General features: G+C 47.7%; 1 protein-coding gene across 1 annotated transcript in view; it reads left to right on the plus strand.

The window, feature by feature from the left end:
• The window catches only part of PACRG (PARK2 co-regulated), an 870811-nt gene extending 846681 nt beyond the window's left edge, over nucleotides 1-24130 (plus strand). Inside the window, exon 5 of the mRNA XM_006882777.1 lies at nucleotides 23970-24130. Coding sequence (XP_006882839.1) covers nucleotides 23970-24130 — 161 coding nt within the window. The remainder of the gene's footprint in view (nucleotides 1-23969) is intronic.
• The last annotated feature ends 2168 nt before the right edge of the window (nucleotides 24131-26298 follow it).

The following is a 26298-nucleotide window of genomic DNA, read 5'->3' on the forward strand; positions in this document are numbered from 1 at the left end:
TATGGTCTCTTCAGGGTATATTCCCAGTAGTGGAATTGCTGGGTCAAATGGTATCTCTATTTGCAACTTTTTGAGAAAGCGCCGTACTGCTTTCCACAGGGGTTGCACCATTTTACACTCCCACCAACAGTGAATCAGGGTTAGGCTGGCCTCTCTTGGTAACACAAGTAGCATGACCCTGTCCCTGCTGGAAGCATGGCCCAGTCCAGCCCCGTCCTTGCAATCACGGCTTCAGTCACTGGGCCAATCATCTCATTGAGGGTCTCCTAAAAGAAAACTAGGTGCATGCGCACCTGTTAGGGGTTCCAGCTTGACGTAATCAAGGGTGGGGTGTGGGGGAGAATTGACTGTGACACCAGGTACTCAAAACATGAGCCCTGATTGCAAGTCACGTTCACAGAAGACAGTCCAAAACTGTTGTTGTTGTTGTTGTTAGGTGCCGTGGTAGCCCCAGTTGTGTGGAGCGCATCAGAAGGCCTCGGGAAGGACAGAGAGAAGGATGGCTTCCTGAGAACGGGGATTGCACAGTGTGCTGGAGTTTGACCCGATCCTCCTGACAGAGGGCGGGCGCTGCTTCATCCATCAGAGAAGATCTGGGAACTGTACTCTGGCTGTGGTTTTCAGGGAGAATTAGGAAGCAGAGAGTTAGAAGCAGAAAAGACACAATGGACTATTAGCGGCCTTCCAGGGTGGGCCGGGGTCTCATCGTAGACCCACCGGCCAGTAGACGCCAAACAGGAGCCTCTGTCCAGGGAGGCAACTTCAGACACAGCCGATGCACGTGTGATGCAGATGGACAGGTCGGCCCTTCCTGTGTTGTGGTTGTCGTAGTTCAGCCTGTCCTGTGTGGTAGTCGTAGTTCGGCACTTCCTCTGTTGGGACTGTCATCATTCAGCACTTCCTGTGTTGTGGTTGTAGTTCAGCCTGTCCTGTGTGGTAGTTGTAGTCGTTCAGCATTTCCTGTGTTGCCGTTGTCATAGCTCGGCCCTTCCTGTGTTGTGGTTGTTAGGTGTCATCAGGTCAGCAGTGACTCACAGCCGCCTCATGAACAACAGCTCTGAGGACACCCTATCCTGCCCCTCCTCACGCTCTCCGATAAGCCTAAGCCGCTGTTACGATAACATCCTTCCGTCTTGATGTGTCTTCTTTTTCTCTGACTCCCCACCTTTTCCCGAGCCTGATGTCCTTTTCCAAGAGATGATCCTTCCTCGCAGCACGGCCAAAGTACGTGAGAGGAAGTGTACCCATGCCTGACTCCGGGCAGCACCTGGCCGGGCTTCCTCAGAGACAGACGTTGGTGAGGCGCTTCCTGTGACCCTGTTCAGTGATGTCAGACATTACCCAGGAGTCGGAAGGCCAGTTTCCTAAAGGAGACTTTCTGTCTTCTTTCTTTCTTTTCTTTCCTTTCCTTTTTCCCTTCCTTCTTTTGTTCCTTTCTTTTCCTCCCTCCCTTCCTTCCTTCCTTTCTTTTCTTTCCTCCCTCCTCCCTCTCCCTCTCTTTCTTTCTTTCTTCAATTTTTCTTGTGGTTTGGGTGAATGTTTACCTGGAAAATTGGCTTTCCATCAACAATTCACACACATGTTGCTCTGTGGAATCAGTTGCAATCCCCACAATGCCACAACGCTCACCCCATTCTCTCCCTGTGACCCCCACTTCCCTATACCGTCCTGCCTCTGAGCATTTACCCCTGAGCAAATGCATCCCTTCTGGTCTCCTACGCTTGATGGTTCTCAGGACTTCTCACCTCCCTGGTTCTCTCTGTTGCTTGTATCTGCCTGTCTATTGTTTGGCTCGAAGTTGAACCTCAGGGTTAGTCTGGCTTGGATTTAAGGGGAGGTCTTAGGGGCATTGTCATAAGGGTCTCAGCAGTTTCTGAATGGTAACCCCAGCTTTGTTTTATTTTGAGGTTTCTTTTAGTTCCTCATTTTTCTCCCAATCTGCCTTCTCTTTTCACAGGGCATCAACCTTGAATTTGACTCATAGACTTCCCCAGACATGTGTGGCTCAACTGTGACTTTAGAAAAAAAAAATATTGAAAGCTGTTCAACATCTGAAAGATTCTGACCTTCACCTCCTCACTGAGGCGTCCTCTCTCAGTTAGGGGTCCCCAAGGCCTATGGTCTCAGGCACCAGCATCCCCCAACTAGGGACACCCCAGGACAGTAAAGCTCAAGTCTCTCTCTGGTTGATACCTGAGAGTCTCCCAATTTGTAAGACAGTTCCTGCCAAGATAGAGACCAAAGTCTCAGGAAGCCCCATGAAGAGGGAGGAGGAAGGGAGCGGTCACCCCTACAATCACGCCTTCTTTAATCACATATTATAGGTAAGAGGCCCGGGCAGAGCTGTAAGTCAGGGACTCTTGGCTTCTTGCCTTTCTGCTTGAATCTCTGTGAGGGATGTTGTCATCTCAGGATCATACACTGTGATAGAGGAAGCCGATGTGTGAGGACCCAGCTGTGGGAACAGCCCGTGACCCCGTGAACCACTGAATGGTTGGTTGCTGCTGGTAGACCATCTCCCAGATGCATGTGCTCCAACAACTTCTCTCCTGATGATAGTCCCTGTCTCCAGGATTTAAATCCTCCTGCAGGGATAAGGACAGAATCGTGCTACCTCACTCACTCCTGGGCTGGCCAAGACGCACAGGGCCCAGCCGTAGGCCCTCCGTCAGCAGTCTCCACAGCACCTTCCTGAACCAACCTCCTTCTTCCCGAGAGGGAGCTAATAAAAGCACCTTCCTCAGCGGGCTGGTCTCAGTCTTAAATGAGCCGGTCCCTGTGAGTCACATTATGCTGTTGCTGTGATTGTTAGTTATTGTCATTATTGCTCCACTTTGAGAAGACAGTGAGATGAGATCCAGGGCAGAGCTGGACTGAAGGCTGTGTTCCTCGGTGTGCACTGGCTGTGCTTGGACAGCAACGACAACAAGCAAGACTGTCTTTGAGACGAGCAGCCGGGGTGCTGCTTCAAGGCACCATCATCTCACAGAATTTGGACATGCTGTCAGGAGGGCCAGTCCTCGGAAAAAGACATCCCAGTGGGAAAGGTGGATGGTCAGAGAGAGAGAGGAAGACCCTCAACAAGGTGGGTGGGCGAGGGACTGTAAGAAGGGCACAAGCACTCGGAGATGGGGAGGGTGGTGCAGGATGGGCCAGGTGCAGACCTGTTGTTCCTCAGGCCGCTGTGAATCTTAAACTCAGTAGCTTCTAACAAATAGAAGAACAACTCTGTGAATCGTATTGGCTAAGAAGAGAGAGATTTTTCACGTCACAGATTTGAATCCAACTCAATTCCTCAGAATGCCTCAAAATTATAATTTATTGCTACCTGCTGAACAGTAAATTGGTGAGCCAATTTGTTTTTCTCAATTATAACTCCCAGATCAAAATAGCCATTGATCTTTTCTTTTTTTTTTTTTTTTTTTGCCATTGATGATCTTGACGTGCTTTTCTAAAATGTTGGGCAAATTGTTATCAATTGAATATGTAAAGTGTCAATCTCTGCACATGGGCTTTGTTCTAAGAAATGAAATTCTAGATTTGTTTTTGTTGTTACTCTTAGGTTCTGTTGAGTTGAGTAAGACCCGTAACAACCTTCTGATGAACAGCTTTGACCTCTGTCCTATCCTGTGCCGTCCTCACAGTTCTGACACATTAGAGCCCACTGCAGTAGTCACTCTGTCAGTCCACCTGGTCGAGAGGCTTCCTCTCCTTCACCGGATCACTACCTTTCCCAGCATCATGATGTTCTCTAAGGAATGGCTCCTCCTGTCAACGTGCCTCAAGTATATGAGGCAAAGCCTCATCATCTTTGCCTCCAAAGAACGCTCTGGCTGCACCCTCTCCAAGACGTACTTATTCTTTTGTCAGTTCTTCTCCAACACCACAGCTCAAAGGCACCATTTCTTCTTCTGTCATCTTCATTCATTGTCCAGCTCTCAGACACTTACAAGTGTCCTGAAAGACCATGGCCTGAGTCAGACGCACCTTAGTCCTCAAACTGGAGAGGTTCCTAAGTGCAGTGCCATGCGTCTCCTAATTTTCTAACTGCTGCTACCGAGCGTGCATGCAGTTAAGATGAAGTTGTTGACAGTTTTAGTCTTTTTTTTTCCATTTATCATGATGTTGCCTATCAGTCCAGGGTAAGAATTTTTGTTTTCTTGACATTGACATGCAATTCCTATTGAAGGCTGTATTCTTTGATTTTCTGCAACAGGTACTTTCAAGTCCTCACTTTCAGCAAGCAAGGTTGTGTCATCTGCATAACACAGGTTATTGGTGAGTATCCTTCAGATTCTGATGCCACATTCTTTTGAATAGAGTCCAGCTTCTTGAATAATTTGCTCAGCATAGACTGAATATGTATGGAGAAAGAATATAACCCTGGAACAATCCCTCCTTAATTTTAAATCATGCAGTGTTCCCTTGCTCTGTTTGCATAACAGCCTCTTGATCTAGGTATAGGTTTCACATGAGCACAATGAAGTGCTCTGGGACTCCCATTCTTCTCAACGTTACCCACAACTTTTTATAATACACACAGTTAAATGCCTTTACGTAATCAATAAAGCATAATTAGACATTCTTCTGGCATTCTTTCCTTTCAGCCTGGATCCATCATCAGCAATAACATCCCTGATGCCATGGCCTCTTCTAAATCATTCTAGAACTTCTGACAGTTTCCTATCTATGTACTGTTCTAGCTGTTTCTGAATGATCTTCAGCAGTATTTTTCTTGCATGTGATATCAATGATATTGTTTGATACTTTCCACACTGTGTTAGATTACCTTATATGGGAATGAGAACAACTGTGGATTTCTTCCAAGCCCCTGGACAGAAGATAGCTGTCCTCCAGATTTCCTTGTATAGACTGGTGAGTGCATTCAGATGTGCATCTGTTAATTTAAGCAAGTCAGTTGGTGTCCCATCGATTCCTGGGGCCTTTTTTTTTTGGCTAATGCCTTCCGTGCAGCGTCTACCTCCTCTTTCACTACCATTGGCTCCTGTTCGTAGGGTGCTTTCTGAAATTTTTCAGTGTCATTCAGTTAGTTTTGGTACAGTAATTCTGGATATTCCTTCCATCTTTTTTTTATGCTTTCTGAGTCATTCAATATATTGCCCCTGTTGTTGTTTTTCTTAGGTCCCTTTGTGACCTATAGTGACCTGGAAACAATAGAAGGGAGAGTGTCAGGGTTGAGTTCTATCTCCACACCTACTCAATCTGAATGCTGAGCAAATTATATGAGAATCTGGACTCTGTGAAGAGGAATGTGGTATTTGGGTCAGAGAGAGACTCATCAGTAACCTGTGTTATGCCCATGACATAGCTTTGCCTGCCAAAAGTGAGGAGGACTTGAAACACTTGTTACAGAAGATCAAGGACTGCAGCCTTCAATATAGATTTCATCTCAATGTCAAGAAGCCAAAGATTCTTACCAGTGGACCAATATGCAACATCATAATAGATGGAGGAAAGATTAAAACCATCAACAACTTCTTCTTACTTGGATCCACAATTAATACCTTTGGTACCAACAGTCAGGAAATCAGGAGACGTATTTCACTGGGAAAGTCTGCAATTAGGTAACTCTCTAAATTATTGAGGAGACCCTCTATGAGGTAGATTGATTCAGTGACTGGGGTAATCGGGATGGGTGTGTCAGAGGCAATGCGATTGGCAGAGGATAGAGCAGGGCTTAGAGCTGTTGTACATAGGGTCACTATGAGTTGCAAATGACTCAATGGCACATAACAACAACAACAATCTCATCTAGGGTCTTCCTCTCCTGTGCTGTTACTCCACCCTTCTAAGCATGGTGTCCTTCTCCAAGGACCAGCCTTTCCTGTCCACATGCCCAAATTATGTGAGAAGGAGCCTCAAAATCCTAGTCTCCAAGGAGAAATTTGGTTTCACCCTCTCCAAGACAGACTTACTGGTTGTCTTGGCAGTCCATGGTATGTTCAATACTCTTTTCCAACCCTCCAACTCAAAGGCATCAATTTTTTTGTCATCCTTAGTCATTGTCCAGCTCTCTGATGCATAGCAAGTAATTGGGAAGACTATGGCCTGGATCAGGCACACCTTAGTCTCTAGACAGACATCATTGCTTTTCAGTACTCTGGAGAGGTCCCTGACAGCAGATTTTCTCAGTGCATTTCGTCTTTTGATTTCCTGACTGCTGGTGCTAAGAGTAATGTGCAGGTGACTCATCCAATAACATTCTATGACAGGTTTGGAAGCAGGAATGGCATCCACTTCCTAAACAATATGCCTCCAGCAACTCTATGAACTTTGATAGATGTCGATAGTTGTAGACGGGCTTCAGGCCTTCTGTTCATATGGTCACTGTGAGTCTGTTCATATGGTTGCTGTGAGTCATGCTCAGCTCAAAGCCAATCAACAACAACACAACAGCAGTGCTAAGAGTGTGGAGCTAAGCAAGCTGTGATTGTTAACAACCTCAGTCTCTTCTCCATCTATCATGGTGCTGCCAATTGGCCCAGAAGTAAGAATCTTTGTTAAATTTTATTTATATATATATATGGAGAGAGAGAGAGAGGAGTAATGATGTCAGTTTGAAGACTAGGGTATGTCTGATTCAGGCCATGGTCTTACCAATCACTTGTTATGCATCTGAGCGCTGGACAATGAATAAGGATGACAGAAGAAGAATTGACGCCTTTGAGCTGTGGTGTTGGAGGAGAGCACTGAACATCGCATGGACAGCCAGGAGAACAAACAGATGTGTTGGAGAGGGTGCAGCCGGAGTGCTCTTTGGAGGCAGAGATGATGAGGCTTTGCCTCACCTCAGACATGTTGCTCATAGTGGTTGTTCCTTGGAGAGGGACATGATGCTTGGAAAGGTAGAGGGTCAGCGAAGGAGAGGAAGCCCCTCAACCAAGAGGATTGACATAATGACTGCTGCAATGGCCTATAATGTGTCAGGAAGTATGAGGAGAGCACAGGATAGGACAGGGTTCAGATCTGATATTGACCATAACATCTTTCAGTATTGCAACTCAAGGTTTAAATTTGTTTTTCATTTCCCTCAGCTTGAGAAATGCAGAGTGAGTTCTTCCCTTTACTGCAATTCCAGCTCTCTGCACATTCCATTATAATACTTTGCTTTGTCTTCTGAAGCTGCCTTTTGAATTCTCCTGCTCAGCTCTTTCACTTCAACATGTTTTCCGTTTGTTTTGGTTTTTCAACACTCTAGTGCTCTTTCAGAGTCTCTTCTGACCTCCATTTCAGTTTTTTCCTTTCTCCTCTGTCTTCGTAATGACCTTTTACTGTCTTCACGGAAGATAGCATCCATGAAGAGAGCAAAAGGTCATCATAAAATCGATAGAGGTTTCTTGAAATGGCAGAATGGAACAACTTCTGGTAACATGTCAACAAATAATTTAGATTTTTGACAGTGCTTGTTTTTAATCAGAAAATTAACTATACAAGTAATTGGTCCTGTTGGATTTTCTTGGAACTTGACTTGAAGCTGAATGCAGATGTTTATGGGATCTGTGACTATTTTAGGAGGATTATGCAATTCCTTTGAGATCATCTCTTCTGTTGAAATACAATGCATCTATTGAATAACAATTAGTTGCCCAAATTCATTGAGAAGTCCATGTGGGACATGATAAAATGTAATGTTAGGATGCGATATTACAAAATGTAATGTAGGGAGTCTGGGGCCATCCAGAGTTCAGTTCCTTTGTTGCTCACAGGAGTAAGCCAAGACTCAGAAATTAAGTATCCTGTTCACTTACTTACTGAAAAACTAAATCCCAGCTTCTCTGCCTTCAAGTCCAGAGCTCTTCCCACTGCACCAGTATGCCCCAGATAGCATAACTGTTCAGTTCTCCCAAAACAGCAAGAGTTGGCAATTGTTTAGAAATCATTGTTGCCTGCTGAAGGGACTGTAAGTCTTCCGTTCACGATTGATGGAAGGTGAGCTATAAATTCAGGTTTATGCATGGCCAGCACCCCTTCCTGAGATGAAAACCTTCCCCTGAGCTTCTGAAAATGCGATTACTTGGTAGCTTCTTGCTTTAGTCACCCAGCTCCCATGTCAGAGAGAGAGGAAGAGAAGGAGAAGTCCAGCTGGGAATGGAGGGCGTGCTTCAAAGCTGTATCTTCAGAGCGAAGAAATCTTGTGAATTTCATTAATGTCAACAAGATCTGAAATGATTTGAAGTCTGTAAGCCCTTGGGCCTCTCCAGAATGCCAGACATGGTGGGTTACTATGAGGTTTTGGTTGCGAAACTATTGCAACTTGGAGTCACACACACACACCCCATGAACCAAGATTGTGGAAATAGCCACTGAAGGTCATGCTCGGGGATGTATTGAGAACCATCCATTTTTCACTCAGATGTGAGAACAACCAGAGGGATAGAGGCCAAGTTCAATTCAAAGAGAAACTTCCAGAACCCCAGCTGAGGGGTGATGTGTGCTATTGTTTAAAAAAATCAGTTCCCTCGAAGTAACATAGCAAGGCTGAAAAAAGGACAGGAAGTAGTGTATTTTTAGAATTCTGGTAGCAGATCGGCTTCGAATCTTCCCCAAAGGCTTCCTCTCTTTCCCAATGAGAACAGTTAACTTCACCCTGAGCTTTAGCCCCTCTTCACTCTCTCCCCATCAGACTAGAACTCATGAGTGTATCCCTTGTAATTATTCTACATTTCGGATAGACAATTATTTTATTACAGAAGGTATAGGATTCCCTCTAAAAGTGGATGATATTCTGTTGTGGAGATTGTAACAATTATTACATGGAATGTTCATAGCTTGAATGCTGGAAAATTGGACATTGTTAAAAATTAAATGGAACACATGAATACTGACATACTAGGCATTAGTGAGATGGATAGACCAGCTATGGCTACTTTGAAACAGATAATCATATGATATACTATGCAAGGAATGAAAAACAGAAGAACATTGTTGCATTCATAGTCAAAAAGACAATTTCATTTTTCATGCTGAAATACAGTGTTATGAGTGATAAGATAATATCCATACACATACAGGGAAGACCTGTTAACACGACTATTATTCAAGTATATGATCCTACATCTAGTGCCAGTGATGAAGAAATTGAGAATTTTTACCAAATTTTGCAGTCTGATATTGACCAAATGTGTAATCAGGATGTTTTAATGATAATTGGTGACTGGAATGCAAAAGTAGGAAACAGTGAAGAAGGAACAGTGGTTGAAAAATATGGGCTTGGTGATAGAAATGAGGCTGAAAATAGAATGACTGGATTTTGTATTTACAATGATCTGTCCATTGCAAATACTTTCTAAAAAATACACAAAAGAGGCAACGTTATACATGGATTTTACTGTGAGGGCTTCAAAGGAATCAGATTGACTACATTTGTGGAAGAAATCATTGGAGAAGCTCAACATCAGCAGTCAAAACTAGGCTAGAGGCAGACTGTGGGTTAGATCATCACTCATATACAAGTTCAAATTGAGGCCAAAGAAAATTAAAATAAGTCCACAGGATCCAAGATATGATCTTGTATCAATCCCATCAGAATTTCATGATCATCTTAAGAATAGGTTTGAGGCATTGAACATCAGTGATAGAAGATCAGATAAGTTGTGGGATGATATCAAGGATATCATTCATGAAGAAAGCAAAAGATCATTACAAAAACAGGAGAGAGAGAAAAAATAGAAATGTACATCGGGAAGACAAATCTAAAGGAAAACATGTTGAAGTAAAAGAGCTGAACAGACAGTTTCAAAATCCAGCTCAGGGAGGACAAAGGAAAGTATTATAATGGAATGTGCAGAGAGCTGGAATTGGAGAATAAAAAGGGAAGAACTCGCTCTGCATTTCTCAAGCTGAAGGAACTGAAAAGCAAATTTAGGACTCGTGTCACAATATTGAAAGATGCTATGGGAAATATAGTAAATGGCCTAGAAAATATCAAAGAAGATGGAAGGAATACACAGAGTCACTGTACCAGAAAGAATTGATGGACACTGAAAAATTTCAGGAAGTACCCTATGAACAGGAGCCAATGGTAATGAAAGAAGAAGTGGAAGCTGCCTTGAAGGCATTGGCAAAAAATAAGGTCCCAGGAATGAACGTGATACCAACTGACTTGTTTCAATTAACAGATGCAGCCTTGGATGCATCTATGCCAGGAAATTTGGAGGACAGCGGACTGGGCAACAGATTGGAAGAGGTCTGTCTATATTTGCTCCTATTCCAAAGAAGGGTGATACAACTGTGTGTGGAAATTATCAAACAATATCCTTGATATCACATGCTAGCAAAATACTGCTGAAGATAATTTAAAAATGGCTGGAACAATACATACATAGGGCATTTCCAGTTCAAGTGGGATTTAGAAGAAGCCATGATACCAGGGATATCATTGCCAATGTCAGATAGATCCTGGCTGAAAGTAAGGAAAACCAGAATAATGTTTATGTGTGCTTTATTGACTATGCAAAGGCATTTGACTGTGTGGATCATGACAAGTTGTGGCTGACACTGAGAAGAATAGGAATCCCAGAGCACTTGATTGTGCCCATGAGGAACCTATACCTGCACCAGGAGGCTCTTATGTGACTGGAGCAGGGAGCACTGCATGGTCTGGAACTGGGAAGGGAGTGTGTCAGGGATGTATTCTGCCTCCATACCTGTTCAATCTATATGCTGAGCAAATTATTCAAGATGCTGGACTCTACAAAGAGGACTGTGGCATTAAGATTGGCGGGAGACACATCAATAACCTGCATTACGCAGATGACACCACCTTCCTTGCTGAAAGTGAGGATGATTTGAAGCACTTGTTGCGGATGATCAAGGAATGCAGCCTTCAGTATGGATAGCATGTCAATATAAAAAACAAAACAAAACAAAGATTCTTACCACTGGATCAATAGGCAGTGTCATGATGGATGGAGAGGAGATTGAAACTATCAACAGCTTCATCGTGCTAGGATCCATAATTTAACACTCTTGGTACAAGCAGTCAGGAAATAAGGAGACTCATTGCAATGAGAAAAATCTGCAGTTAGGGGTCTTTTCAAATTATTGATGAGTAGTGATCTCAGTTTGAGGACTAAGGTGCATGTTTTTCAGCTATGGTCTTTCTGATTACTAGCTATGCATCTGAGACCTGGACAATGAATAAGGATGACAGAAAAAGAATTGATGCCTTTGAGCTGTGGTGTTGGAGAAGAGCACTGAACATTCCATAGACGACTAAGAAAACAAATAGATATGTCTTGGAGAGGCAGCCAGAGTGCTCTTTGGAGGCAAATAGGATGAGGCTTCACCTAACATGCTTGGCATATGTTGCTAGGAGGTGCTTATTCCTTGGAGAAGGACATGATGTTGGGAAGGTGGAGGGTTGGTGAAGGAGAGGAAGACCGTCAACCAGGTGGATCGACACGATGATTGCTGCAATGGACTCGTGTGTCAGGAAGTGTGAGGATGGCGCAGGACAGGACTGGTTTCAGATCTTTGGTTCATAGGCTCGCTATGAGTTGTACTCAACTTGTTGGCACCTAATAAAAACAACAACATCACAAAACAAACCAAAAACTATTTGTAAATTGTTGAATGAAAAAACTCATTTTTCTCAGTAAACTTTCAGCCAATCCAGCACTAGCACAACCATTAAAAATAGTGGACACGTCCAAGTTACTTCTAATGGTCAGATTTTTCGGGCAAAATAAATGCAGACAGTTTGATGTGGGTGTCAAAATCCAACTAAAATATGACTGTGTGCATTACCACTCCCTTTTTTAATTTTAATAATTTTTTAATAATTTTAATGAACATTTACAGAGATTTTGGACTTGCATTCATTCATTGCTGCACTTCTCTCCCCGCCCAGCCGTCCGCCCCACCCCAGTTCGCTCCTCTCTTTAAAGAAACGGAGAGTGTTTCTTTACCCACTCCCTTTCTTAATTCAGATTCAAAGGAAAAAACTCCCAGGAAGAGTTATTCCTACTCGTGAGCATTGTAACGGTATTACGAATGGCATCTTATTTGATGTCAGTAGTCAACCTTTTAGTTCCCGCCTTTGAAAAATTGTGATTTTGTTCCATGAAAACTGGCATTGCTGCTTAAATCCCAGGAAAGGCAAACCTGGAGCCACTGCTTGGGTCATCCTCATCCTCACTGCTAAGTCCACAGACCCCAAGGGGAGAGAGTATCCAGGAAATCTGTCTTGGTTCTTGTCACCAGCAGACACACGCAGTGAGCGTGCTGTGGGCTCTCCACCTCTGCCCACCTGCCAAGGCCTGAACTCGGGCCCTTGGGCCTCCCCACCTCTAGCCTGGGTGGATGAGAACACTGACGCCCAGCTGCACAGGAATGCAGCAGCTGGCTGGGACCAGTGCCATCCGAGGGGACAGGTCTCAACAGGTCAGTTTAGCCTTAGAGCTCATGGAAGAAATCTTTTAGCTCAGCGTTTGAGAAGCAAACCACAATGCCTTTCTAGTGTGAAGGAGGTGACCTGTGTCTCTGATGGTGTGTGTTGCTTGTACTCAGAGTGGGCGGCCTGTCCTCATGCATGGCCACGCCTCCAGCCGCCTCTGGCAGGAGGAACGTGCTTTTTGGAGCATTTTTTGTATGTATAGCACACTAACACTAAGCAAAGTGTCAGACGGTACCTAGCCTGGGTTCATGTGCGCGCGTGTGTGTGTGTGTGTGTGTGTGTGTGTGTGTGTGTGTGTCGGGCTGCACTGGACACCAGGTGGCCCCATAAATGGCCAAGGGGCAGCGGGAGACCAGTGCCACATGGGTGTGGCCCTCCGATTACTCACGGGGGGGAGGGTCCTTGTAATCAAAGCTGTGATGGAACCTCTGGCATTGAGGGAATCGGTGACTCGGTTCCCGGTGCTGCCAGCGGCTGAGGACAGTGATTCGGGCAGCCTGTCATCAGCCTACTTGTTGGAGACATTTACTCATTTCCACAGCTTTTCAAAGGGCCCAGGTACCCCAGAAGTTCTGGAACCATTCCAGATACCGAGCGCCTCGAATTACATCTCAAACAGGGATTTCCCCCAACCAGACGTTCGTGTGAAGACAGACAGATAGTGGCAAACTTCCCTCACCATTCCCAATGTTGTTGTCGTTGTTGTGCACTCTGGAGTAGGAACTAACTCCTAGCTGACCCTTCAGTCGGTTTTCAGAGGCAATCACACGGGAGATTACCCATCTTTCTTCTATGGACCTAATGGATTTGAACTGTGTGCCTTTGGATTGACCGCACAGCTCCTTACCGCTAAACCACCAGAGCTCCCAGTGCTAATTGCTTTTCTCAAGCTGATGTTTTCTTTAAAGGTAGAAGCTTCTAGAAGCACCAAACTCTCTCGAGCAGTTTGAGGACTGAGCAGGAGTTAAGTACAGGCTCCTTGCATGCCGTAGACCTCCAGCAGGTCCCCCCCAGCTGTGTGGTCTTCTTTCCTCTCCTAGATTGTCCGAGTTAAGTGAGGGGTCTCTGTTCCTGCATTCGGCTCTTTATTTGCATAATCGCTAGTGGAAGTGATGGATATGTCCTTTCATTTGCTTGATATCAAGTGAATGATACTTCAGTACATTGAAAAAGCAATTTCCAGTATCATTTGTTTGTTACTCAATATCTGAAGTTTTAAATATGCTTCTATTTCCAAATAACTCTGTGTGTAAGAGAATCACAAAGTCATAAGAGTATCTTTATATTTAACCCTGAAGAGCCTTCCTCCCCAAAGCAAATTTGAGTTAAAAAAACAAAACCCTGACTTTGAGTTTGTCCCTTCTGGACCCCCTGAGCATACACACGTCCTTCCCCTCACACCTGAAAGGGGGACTCAGGTGGTGCAGTCCGTTAGGAGCGGTGATGCCGACCCTAAGTGGGCCCTCCTCTGGCCTTTCAAGCCCATCACAGGCTCAGAGGGAGAAAGACGGACAGTCCCCTCCTGTGTGATTGACAGCCTCTGAAGCCCCAGCAGAGGGTCAGGTAGGAGTCCCCCCCTGGGAAAGAGGAGGACTCAGAGTGGAGCTGAGTGAGCAGGTAGGACTCTGTCACGCAGCCAGCAGGGTCCCTTGGCAAACAAAGCCGTCATGTGGCACACACCAACCCAGGCTCTGTGAGGGCCGAGCACAGTGAGCCTTGTGTTCTCATGCGAAGGTGGTCAGCGAAGCCTCCTCTAAAAGGGGCTGGCCAGGTCTGGTGGTGCTGGTCAGCGAAGCCTTCCCGACAAAGGGCTGACCTGGCCTGGTGGTGAGTGCTCTCTGAGCCCAGATGCTGCCCACGGGTGGATGGAATGGTGTGCCTGGCACATTCAGCAGCGGACTTCTCCTCACTGGATGGCCAGGCCTGTCTTCAGGAGTGTCTCTACGTGAGCTTGAACTTCCAGCCTTTCCCTTTGCAGCTGAGGGCATTACCCATCTGCTCCACTCGGGAGCTCCGGTTAGGTGACGCCTTTTTGTGGTGATGGTTAGATGCTCATTATGCCAGAGTTTTCTCTCCTGGAGCCACAGGCTGTACTTGAACCACCAATGTTTCAGTTAGCAGCCAAGCACCACCAGGACTCCTCTCCTGACTGAGGTTGCTCTTAGGTATCTTCCACTCAGCACCAGCTCACAGGGACCTGGTTCCACAGCGGAACAAAGCCCGCCGAGTCTGACCGTCCGTATAGTCTCTGCTGGTCTCAGTCAAGCCCACAGCTGTGCTCATCCTCAGTCTTCCGTATTCACTATTTCACTTTGACATGCATGCAAAGTGATTAATAGGACCATGGCTTGAGTGAAGTGCTCCTTAGTCTTTAAACTGACATCCTTGCTCTTTAAAACTTTAAAGAGGTCCTTGACAGCAGATTTTCCCAGTGCAATGTGTTTTTGGACTTCCAGGCTGCTGTGGCCAAGGGTTCACCTAAACTGGCATGGTCATTATGGATTCACGTAAACAGACATCACTGACAAGCCTCTTTTCTCCGTTTATAACCGTGTTCCTCACTGATCTGGTGTGGGGATCTTTGTTTTCTTTATATTGAGGTGTAGACCATGATAAGCTCCCTCAAAGGCCGGGTCTTTCTTGTTTTGTGACGTCACCCCAGAGCACCTGCTCACGCACAGTCTGCCGCAGACATCATGTGAGGACAGCTGCCGCTGAAGCCACCACCGGGCAGGGATGTGTTGGGAGAGCAGCGCGGTAAAGCATCTGTGCCGGCCACAAGATCCATCCTTTCTCCCCGGCCTCGCCACCCCAGCTTTGGTGGGTTCCCCTTTCCTGTAACAGCAGTGACTGAAGAAGGGAAATAGTGATGCCAAGTGAACGTTTCATCAGCACTGCACATCTGCAGCCCATCCTTGCCGCCGCCCAGCAGGGAAGTGTGTCCCGTGACTTCCTTTTTCAGTGGCCCTTGGTGACAAGTGCAATGACAGTTCAGAGCCACAGGAGGCAAGATGCTGAGTATATACACTCACACCTTCAGACAGCTCCAAAAGGTTTGCATAGGAGAGTGTGCACTTCTTAAGCTTCAATGAGATAAAACAGAAAATGAATAAACAAAAACACCACACCAATTGCCATTAAGTCAACTGTGAAGTTGCTCCATTGCTAAACCAGAAGGCTGGTAGTTCAAATCCACTCAGAGGTGCCTCAGAACAAAGGTCTGGTGATGGACTTCTGGACAATCAGCCATCAGAAACCCCGTCATGAACACAGCTCGACTCTGACACACACAGAGTCGCCACGCCTGAACAGAGAACCCTTCCCAAACAAGGAAGATTCTACACGTCGTGTGATATGGCCTCTCGAGCTAATCTACACAAGGAGGAACTTTGCTGAGAGGAGCCCATGCTGTCTGCCTGCTGTGTCTGCAAGGGCCGGACCAGACCCCTCCTTTATTCTGCTTGGGTATTTCTCATTCAGACATGGGCTCTGGTTCAAACCTGCATACGGCTTTGCATTGCGGGTTATAAATAAAACATATCTCCTCCATCATCAGCGTATCTTCCTAGCAGCTGGACATAAAATGGGCTCCCAGCTTCTTAAATTGAAATGTCATCTTCCTAATCAGGATTGATGATTGTGAATCGCTGGCTTGGTTTTTCTTTAAAGCACCCCGTCTCCACACTTGGCCTTCCAGCCGTGTCACGTGTATCCAAAACGGGGCGCTCCAACTAGTCACCTCCGCTTCTGAAACTCAAATGGTCTGACAGGACAGCAGGCCGGGAGCAGAGGTCAGGTGACTCCCCTGCCTCCGAGCAGCGTGGGGCACCGAGCTGTGGCATCGTCACCACGGGCTCCTCAGTGAGGGCCTTTTCTGCTTCCTTGTCTGTCTGTCCCAACGATGCACATTCCTTGTCTGTTTGTCCCAACGATGCACATTCTGCAGCTACAAACTGTTCCAACTCCAACTCACTTTTCGAATAAGCGGCTTCTGTTCTATCCCTTTATCATTTGTGTTATCCGCTGAGAAGAAACAGAAAAGCAACATAGTCTCCTTACTCCTACAGTTAAATATTTTTTAAAAATAAGAATAGGGTATTATTGAAGTAAATCACTGCTTGTCACTGCTGCCTTCTAGAAGGCGGTGGAAAAAACAGGGTGTGCTAAGCTTTGTGCTGTGGGCAGCCTTTCCAACCCCCTCTGCCGCCTCGGGGAGCCTGTCCCGTGATCGACTCCATTCTTGGCCTGTTGGATAATATGCCAACAAAAGGCACCATTTACAAGTGAGGAATATGTGTCCCTTTGACCATAAGGGACAAGTCAGGGCTGCCCCAGCTCCACATCACTGTCACCGCCGTGTTGTCTGGCGGCTCTGAGGGGTCTGCACCACGGGCCCGGGCTCGGCTGTGCCCCGCAGACCACAGATGCCACGTGCTGCCCATCCCCGGAGGAGTTTTGTTTGCGGTTGGTGTAGGCGCCGTGGGGTGATGTCTGAGCCCGAGCATCCCAGCCCCGAGTATGAGACTTCCTAGCCCTGAGCGGTCATGAGGCAGCCTCACACCCAGTGCTTCACCTGGGTCCGCTGTTCCAGCCCTGTGTCAGGCCACCTCACTGGGGTCTTTGCCTTTTTCTCTCACTCTCTGCTTTACCACACACGCCCGGGCCCTCCTGACATGTCCAGGGTGTGTGAGATGAGGCCTTTCCACCCTCCCTTCTAGCCATCACTCTGGCTGCGTTTCTTCCAGGCCAGTGCTTTAGCAGACCGTGAGGGGTGCGCGATGTTCTCTGCCAACATCACAAGGCAAAGACATCAGTTCTCCCTTGGTTACACTCTCTACTTACTCCCTGTGTAGCTTCCACATGCACGTGAAGCCGCTGAGAAGACTGTGTCTTGAGTCAGGTACACCTCTGTCTGAAGTGACAAGGTGAATATGAGGTGGAGCACAGAGTCAGCCTGAACACTGCGTTGACACCCTTCCCCCGAAACACCTGAACAAGCCCCTCATCAGTGGGTCCCCCAGCTCCGGCTCCCTTCCCCAGGTCTTCCCCCCTTACTCCACTCTCTGCCTCTGTTTCCTTGTTTTCCTGTCCTATTTGTGAATTTCCCTCCTTAACACCTTTTCTTTGTTCCTGTGGCAAAAATCACAACTCAAAGACACATCAACAAGCAACAATAGCAAAGATCAAAAGCCCTGCACTCAAAGCTCCCTCCCCTTTGCCCTTCAGTCACTGCAAAGGCCTCATCCTTTTGGGAAGCTTCTCCCAAATGCAGCAACTCCTACAGCTCGGCTTTGCCCGGACTACATCAGACTCTTTAAAAAAAAGAGTGTGTCCCCTTTGAACATGCTTTTGTGTACATTCTAGTTAGGACAGAGATGTGTCCCACCAAAATATGTGTCCACTTGATTCGGTTGTGATTCTCCCTATGTATTTATTCTCCATCATGTGATCTGCTGTAATTATCCTCTGGGTTGTAATCCTCCCTCTATGAGGACTCTGGTGTTCTTGTTCACTACCTTAGAGTCAGGACCACCACACCACTGACCGTCCAGCAGGGTTTCAGAGGCGATAAATCGCACAGAAGCTGATTGCCCATCTCTCTCCCACGGAGTCACTGGTGCCCTATTCTTTGTTGCCTTTGGATTGACTTGTCACTAAGCCATCTGAGCTCCCTCGATAAGGATTCTTGTTATTGTAGTTGTTATTGTGTGCCTCCTTTGGGAACTGACTCGTCTCTGACCCTCCAGCAAGTTTTCAGAGACAGTAAAAAGACAGAGAAGAGATTGTTCTCCTTCTCCCAAAGAGCGGCTGGTGAATTAGCTTCATGAGGCAATCTGCAGGATTAGGATGTATTTTGAGACAATCTCTTTTTGAGATATGAAAAGGGATTAAACACACAAACAGGAGAGGAGGGACAGAACAACTACCATCCAGAAAGAAGCAGCAGGAGCAGGGAGCTCGTGAAAGACCCAGGGTCCCTACGTGGTGAATCTCCAATCCAGGCAGAGACATGGGCATGTCCAAATAATGCCTACCTTACAAATCCTGAAAGGAGACCAGGGCCTTCCTCCAGAACCAGCAGAAAGAGAAAGCTTTGCCCTGGAGCAGAACACAGCACAGAGTTGTTCTTCCCCAGCAAGGCGGGGCAGCAAGGCAAGCCAAGGCCTGCCCGGCGGACACAACCTTGCTCACCAGCACTGACGAGGACTTGAAGTACGTGCTGCAGAAGACCCAGGATGGCAGCCTTCAGTATGGATCATATCTCAACGTCAAGAAAATGACCCTCACTACCAGGCCATCACGATACATGGAGAAACACTGAGGTTAACAACTTCGTCTGACTCGATCCACAATTAACACCCTTAGTACCAGGAATCGGGAGATCACAAGATGAGTTGCACCGGGAAAATCTGCTGTTAGGGACCTCTCCAGAGTGCTGAAGAGCAACGATGTTCTGTAGGTCTGGTCCCTTCCGGCAACATGCCCAAATGTGAGATGGAATTTTGCAATCCTAGAGACTAAAAGGTGCACCTAATCCAGGCCATGGTTCTCTCAATTGTTAATGCTTCAGAGAGTTGGACAATGACTAAGGATGACAGAAGAAGAATAGATGCCTTCAAGTTATGGTGCTGGAGAATATACCATGGACTGCCAAGAAAACAAATAGGTTTGTCTTGGAGAGGGTGAAACAGTCTCTCCTTGGAGGCTAGGATTTTGAAGCTCCACCTCACTTACTTTGAGCATGTGCCAGGAGGGATTGGTCCTTGGAGAAGGACATCATGCTCAGAAGGGTGGACGGATGGTGCAGGGGAGGGAGACCCTGGACGAGATGGATTGATACAGTAACTGGGGCGATGGGAGTTGGTGTGTCAGAGTCAGTGAGACTGGCTCAGGACAGGAAAGGGTTCAGACCCTGGAGATGTGGCGATGGGGTGAGATGTGTTCGAGTTGATGAGGTTAGCTGGGGCGAGGTTCAGAGCTATTGTTCGCAAGGTTGCAGTGAATCGTAGTCAACCTCACAACACATAGCAACAACAACAACAAGAGCAGAAATGCTGAATTCAGACTCTCAGGCTCCTAAATTTGAGAGTGCATTCCTGTTTGTTAAAGCCACCCACTTGTATTTCTGTTAGAGCAACACTAGATAAGTAAATTGGTGTGTTGCAGATTTGTTCTTAATGTACCTTTGTTATTTTGCTCAAAAACCACGGGACAAGAGCCTTGTTGTTGAAATATCTTAACTCCTGTGGTATTGTTTTGATGATCAAGTACTGTGCAGATGAAACATAAAATGAACTGAAATCAAGCTTTTCTATGTGAGAACAGAAAGGTATCTACTATGAGGAGGGCGAAACCACCTCATTGCAATGACCTTGTGAACCATTTTTGCTCATTTGTTTTGAAAAATTGATCTGAATTACAGTAGGATGGCTCACAATGGCCCTCTCTCTCATTCTCTTTCTCATTCATTCTCTCTCTCTCTTTCTCTCTCACTCATCTCTCTCTCTTTCTCTCTCACTCATCTCTCTCTCGCTCTGAAAAGTAGTAATACTTCTGCCTTCGTTCTGCCAAAACTAATCAGGATAGTGATTTTCTCTTTCTGTATATTATAGAAAACAGTGATGATGCCTCTCTGTTAAAATCTTGGAAAAAACCTAGCCAAAGAAATTCTCACTTTGAGTTGTGTAAAACTGTGTTATTGCATCTATAACTGGTCTAAGCCATTCCTAAGCCTTTTGAAAGATGCCTCGAATAACTGGAGAGAGCGATGAGATTTCAGCACTACTTCGCCTACAATCATTTCCATATGCGGACATGATAAACATTTGGGAACTAGAATTATGATTAACATGAGCTCTTTGGTGTAATGTTCATTTCTGGGTCATGCTAAGATGCCGCCCTGTGCTTCTCACCCCACCTGGCCCCTCACCTGCGTGCGTCACTTTCCTCATAGACAAGAACGTGATGATGTTTCCCCACGTGGAGGAGGCACGATGCTGAGTTGTTTCCTCCAGGAATGAAATGTCGGTGAAGCTGTAGGAAAAGTCCACGAGCAAAATACAGCGTGAAAGTGTATAATGCGTATAACTAGCGAAGAAAGGCTGTGAAGACGTCCCAGCCCGGGTTGAAGCACCAGGGCTCCTCTCTGCCCAGCCTCCCGCGCTCCTGGGTGGTTGTTTGCCCCTGACCTCTCACAGGTGGGGTGCCGTCAGAGCTCCCTGAGCCAAGCGGCTTGAGAAGACTCTGCTGAATGTCGTTCACCTAATGCTGCTGTAGAAGAAATACCACACGCGAGTGGCTTCAAGGGTTAGAAAGCTATTTCCTCACAATCGAGGAGGAAATCGTTTGGGATCCTTCATCTATTTCAAAGTCTGGCAATCCTTGCCGCTCCTGAGCTCACGAACCCATCAACCTCCATTGGCAGTTGATATCTGTCCTCTCCCTGTGTCTACGTGCATGTCTCAGTGCCCTTAGTCCTTATAACTCAGGTGGGATTCGATCTACAGTTCACCCAGCACCGGGAGGGCCTCAGCTGTGGGTTACATTACACTAAGTTACATTGTGAAACCAACCCATCGCTGACTCTGAGGTGGGTTTTCAGAGGCAATTGATGGCACAGGAGGAGATTTGCCCAGCCTTTTCCTGCAAAGCAGTTGGTGGATTTGAACCATGTGCTTTCGGGACTGCAGCACAGATCCTTACCACTAGGCCATTAGAGCTCTCTCTAAGCTACATTATGGATGGTGATGACATCTGCAGATAGAAAAGGCAGGATCCCACCGTGTATCTGTTGTTGTTGTTGTTAGATGGCATTAAGTTGGCTCCGACAAGTGGGGTCCAGGGCCTTGCATTCATGGCTGTTTGAGCCCAGTGTTGCTGCCCGCATGTCAGTCCAGCTTATCAAACCTCTTGCTCTTTTTCACCAGCCCTGAACTTTGTGGAGCCTGATGACTTTCTCCTGAGGCTGACCCCTCCTGGTAACATGACCAAAGTACCTGAGAGAAAGCCTCACATCCTCTCTTCTAAGGAGCACTTGTCTGTTGAGATTATGTGCGCCTGTTCCGGGCACATGATTCAGCCCCCAGCCATGCGCACAGTGGATCCTCTCAGACAGAAGCTCCCTTTGAAGGCTCCCCTGGGCCACTCAATCCCAGGGGTGTGCTGTTCAGGGTAGTGGCCCTCCCAAGCTCTGTGTGGTCTGCCTGGGGCCATGCTACCTGCCCACATGAGCTCCTGGGTTCCCCACTGGCTGACCTGTCCCCTGGACTTGGACTCTAATGTCTGACAGCAGCAGGGACACAGCCCCCTGAGAGGGATTGGCCGTCATACTGGGCAAATGCTCTGTTCCTTATCAACCTGGAGCAGCCCTCACAGGAAGGGCCATTTCCTTCTCCTGTTCCACCTGCATCCGGAGGGGCGGAGTAATTGCAGATAACTGACCACTAGGATCCCCTGTGTGCACAGAACAGTGAGTTCAAACATCTCCACGACTTCAGAGAAAGCAGCAGGCAGCGCTGTGAGCTAAGGCAGCGTCCCACCTTCCAACACCGGAGCCCGGGGGTCTGATCTGGCCAGAGACTGAAGGAGAATTGCCTTCTGTTGCATGAACGTTTACAGAGCATGTGGGCTTCTCATTGAATCATTCACACACATTTTGTCTCAGAACATTAGTTAGATTGATTAATAAATTAACTCATTACCATGTCTGAGTCAACACCAGTTGTGTACGGTCTTTGCCTTCAGCTAACTTAGCTACATAATCCTTTGTACTCGCCCCTCATCTCCCCTTCTCAGCCCCGATAACCATCCAAGATTGGGTCTCGCTGTGTATTCACCTGTCCTTAGCTTCCTGTGCCAGCGGTCTTATGCCCTAACTGTCCTTTTGTGATAGACTGACCTCACTCCGTCAGCAGCATTTGTTCTAGGTTCATCCTGCTGTACGGTGCTTTCTGAATTCTTGATTGTTTTTTCACAATGCGTAATACACCATTGTGTGAATTTACCATGGGTTTGCTAGCCATTTGCTCACTATGGGCACTTGGGTCGCGTCCAACACTTTGCTAGTGCAACTAATGGGACGGTGAGCGTGCAGGTATGTTCCTCGTGGCAGCCCTTACTCCACGGGGAGTGGGGGGGGCTGGATCAGAGGGAATATCTACTCTCAGCTTCCTAGAGAAGCACCAGGCAGGCTTCCCCAGAGGCTCCTCCCTTTCCACTCCGAGAAGCGTTCTTCAGATAAGGGGCACAGGAAGAATCCCTTCTTGGTAATCTGGATTTGTAAGTAACGGTGCTCCCCCAACTTCACTCTGGTGTTTCTTTATATCAGAGACATTTTCCTTTTTTTAATTTTTTTTTTAAACTTTATTATATTTTTTGTGTGTGCCATCAAATCGGATCTGACTGGTACAGGAGGAGACTGCCCCTCCTTCTCCAGTAGATCATCTGGTGGATTTGAACCACATACCTCTGGGACTGCAGTGCAGTTTCTTGCCACTAGGCCACCAGAGCTCACTTTAAATCAGAGACATTTTCACCAGCTCCAACGTGGGCACAGTACTTAAAGCTCTGAATTGCTAAGTGGAAGCTTAGTGGCTCATATATGCCAGGAACTTCCAGGGAGAAAATGTGGGCAATCTCTTCCATAAAGATTTGAAAAGTGAACCAAACCTACTACAGCTCAGTCTGTCCTCACTGACAGCAAGCCTCCGTTGTGTTCCCAAGACAGTAAATCTAACAGGAGGCAACTGCCCATCAGTTACCTCAGAGGGGCTGGTGGAGTCAAACCTCTGACCATTCAGTTAGAAGCCGAGCATGTAACATGTTTCCCCACAGGGGCTTCCTTTCTAACAATAGACAACATAATTTTACATACTTGAGGCACATTGCTGGGAGAGGCTATTCCGTGGTAGGAGCATCAGGCTTAGGAAAGTGGAGGGTCAGTAAAAAGGGGAGACCCTCCCCAAGACGCACTGACTCAGTGACTGCGGTGGTGGGCTCCAGTGGTCCGAGGCTGTGAGGACAGCTCGACACAGGGCAGGGTTCAGATCACTTGTTCACAGGGTCGCTATGGGTCATGCTTGACTGGACAGCACCTAACAACAACAACTCCTCTGGGCGGTTCTGCTGTGTCCCGTGGAGTTGCCGTGAGTCAGAATCAACTGGACAGCGTTGGGTTTGGTGTTCTGGTTGGATCTGGGACTTCCTGTTTTGTAAAGAAGCCTGGGTGGTGTGTAATGCATCATTTGTATGTAGTCCGTCAGGCTGCTCACTGAAAGGTTGGCTGTTCCAGTCCACCAGGGGCTCTGTGGGAGGAGGACAGACAGTGTCCTTGCTGACCATCTGTGGCCTTGGGCAGCCCGCGGAGGGCTGCTGGGGGTCAGACTTGGCTCAGCAGTAGTGAGTGGGGTTTGGTGTTTGGGGATGTTATGTTTGTTGCCATCTGGCCACACGTAGCTTTTGTCTGCCTGCGTCTCCGAGGACATGGCTGGCTCCGGTGAGGGGGCCCCAGTGGGAGGACTGAGAAGTAACTGGCCTCTCTGTGTGTCTCCAGTGAACTCGGGGGACGGCATCGACTACAGCCAGCAGAAGAGGGAGAACATCGGGGACCTGATCCAGGAGACGCTGGAGATCTTCGAGCGCTACGGAGGGGAGGACGCGTTCATCAACATCAAGTACATGGTCCCCACCTACGAGTCGTGCATGCTTAACTAGCGGCCAGGAGCCGGCCTTCGAGGCAGCTGGCCGCCGCTCTGCCACACTGGGCCTCTCGTTCCGTGCCTTACGGCTGCTGAGATGTGGCTTCCGGGCCACGGGACGGCTAGCCCCGTTGACAGCTAGGCTCTCCGATACATAAATAATGCCTGTTTCTTAGATTACAATAGTGTCCTGTGCTTCTTTGTTCCAAGAGAAGAATTGATTCCTTATGTAGCTCGGACCACGCAGGAGTCCGAGCTCAGCCTTCACTTGTATAGACAATAAAAGTATAGTTTTCCTATGCATCTCAGTGGTTGCTGTCCTGTGTCTGTCTGCCCTGCGGGTCATGTCAGAGGCTGGAAGGGGAGAGGCGGCCCTGGCTGCTTCACGCTGCCCGCAGCTGTGGGGATAATTCGCTGACCCTCTCTGTAAGACCCTGGAATCCGTGTCCCGATGGCATGGGACGTGTCTGTAAACCGAGTATGGAGCTCTGTGCCAGTGTGGTCAGCGCCTCCCCCACTTGCGGCCTGACTCACGGCTGCCTGCCCGTGTATGCTGGAGGGTGGGGTCCCCTGGGGGTCAGTAGAAGCGGGCGTGTATGAAAGGCAACTCTGTAAGCATGGCCGAAAACGCGAAGGCCTGGGAGCCAGGCTGGACTACTGTTGCTGGAGATGCCGTCAGTGTTTTGTTTGGGGCGTCTAATAATTTTGTCATGCCTTGCTGTCGTTAGGCGCTTCTGAGTCCCCTCTGCGACACAGAGACCCTCCTGAACAACAGAACAGGCCGCCCCTAATCCAGCACGACCCTCGTCCTCTCTGCTGGGCCTCAGCCCGGTGTCATGGCCATTGCCTCAGTCAGTCCAGGCCATCGAGGCTCCTCCCTTCTCTAACCCTCCTGGTGCTTCCAATCCTGGTGACCTCCTCCACCCTGACCCCTGACAGCACACCTAGAGGCTCCTCCCTTCTGGAACTCGCCTCTGCTTTCCAGTCTGGATGTCCTCCTCCACGCCTGGCCCCTGACCTCACGCCCAGAGGCTCCTCCAATCTTTAACTCTCCTCAGTGTTTCCAATCCTGGCATCTTCTTCCACCCTGACCCCTGATCGTACACCCAGAGGCTCCTCCAATCTTTAACCCTCCTTGGTGTTTCCAGTCCTGACGCCTCCTCCACCCTGGCCCCTGACAGCACACCCAGAGGCTCCTATAATCTTTAACCCTCCTCAGTGTTTCCAATCCTGGCATCCTCCCCTACCCTGGCCCCTGACAGCACACCCAGAGGCTCCTCCAATCTTTAACCCTCCTTGGCATTTCCAGTCCTGACGTCTCCTCCACGCCAGCCCCTGACAGCACACCCAGAAGCTCCCCATCCTTGCTTTTAAAAAGCACCCTGGTTGCATGTCCTCCAAGACAGATTGGTTTTTTTACTCCTGTGCAGCTAACTGGTGCCCCTTGGGACAAGTCCGATGGGTTGGTTTGTTCTCTTCTGTTTTCTCCCTTGGAAATGCATGTTGCCAGGAGAGGCTGTTCTTGGAGGGAGACATCATGCTTGGAAAGCCGGCGGGTCAGCGAAGGAGGGGTAGACCTTCAATGAGGTGAACTGGCCCCTTGACGACAGCCGTGGGCTCATGTGTCAGAGATGAGGAGAGCACAGGATAGAGCACAGCTGGACGTGTCCCCTCACGGGGTGACTAGGTGTCAACACTCAACTAGACATCACCGAACAACTCCACCTCCTCTCAGGAGCCGGGTGTGGTTCTTAGAAAACTATTCACTAGACCTGATAATGACAGCATTTCAAAATTTTATCTAGATTTTTAAAAACTAAAAACAAAACCTTTAGGCAAAAGCTCCATCTTCTTCATTCAGCACCGAGGCCCATAGAGCAGACCACTTGGAGGCCATCAGCCCCAGACCAGCCTTTTCAGGAGTGCTGGGCACTGCCCTCAGAGCACCGAAACTCCATCCAGAAAGTTCCTGAAGTTGCGCCAGCAGGTCCGCACACCTGTGTGGCTGGACACAGAGGGGGGTATCTCCATTCTGTAACAGTGAGCTCCTCCCTCCACACCAGGCCTGGTCACCAAGAAGACAGTGGCCCAGAGCCTGAAGCTCAGCTTCCAAAAACAAGCACCAAAGAGGAAGCCGCTCCCATCACTCAGATCCCTCCATCCCATCCAGTGGGGACTCTGGCT

The sequence above is a fragment of the Elephantulus edwardii genome, unplaced genomic scaffold (genome assembly GCF_000299155.1).
Source record: "Elephantulus edwardii isolate Elephantulus edwardi_28Jun2011 unplaced genomic scaffold, EleEdw1.0 scaffold00024, whole genome shotgun sequence".
NCBI classification, from domain to species: domain Eukaryota; kingdom Metazoa; phylum Chordata; class Mammalia; order Macroscelidea; family Macroscelididae; genus Elephantulus; species Elephantulus edwardii.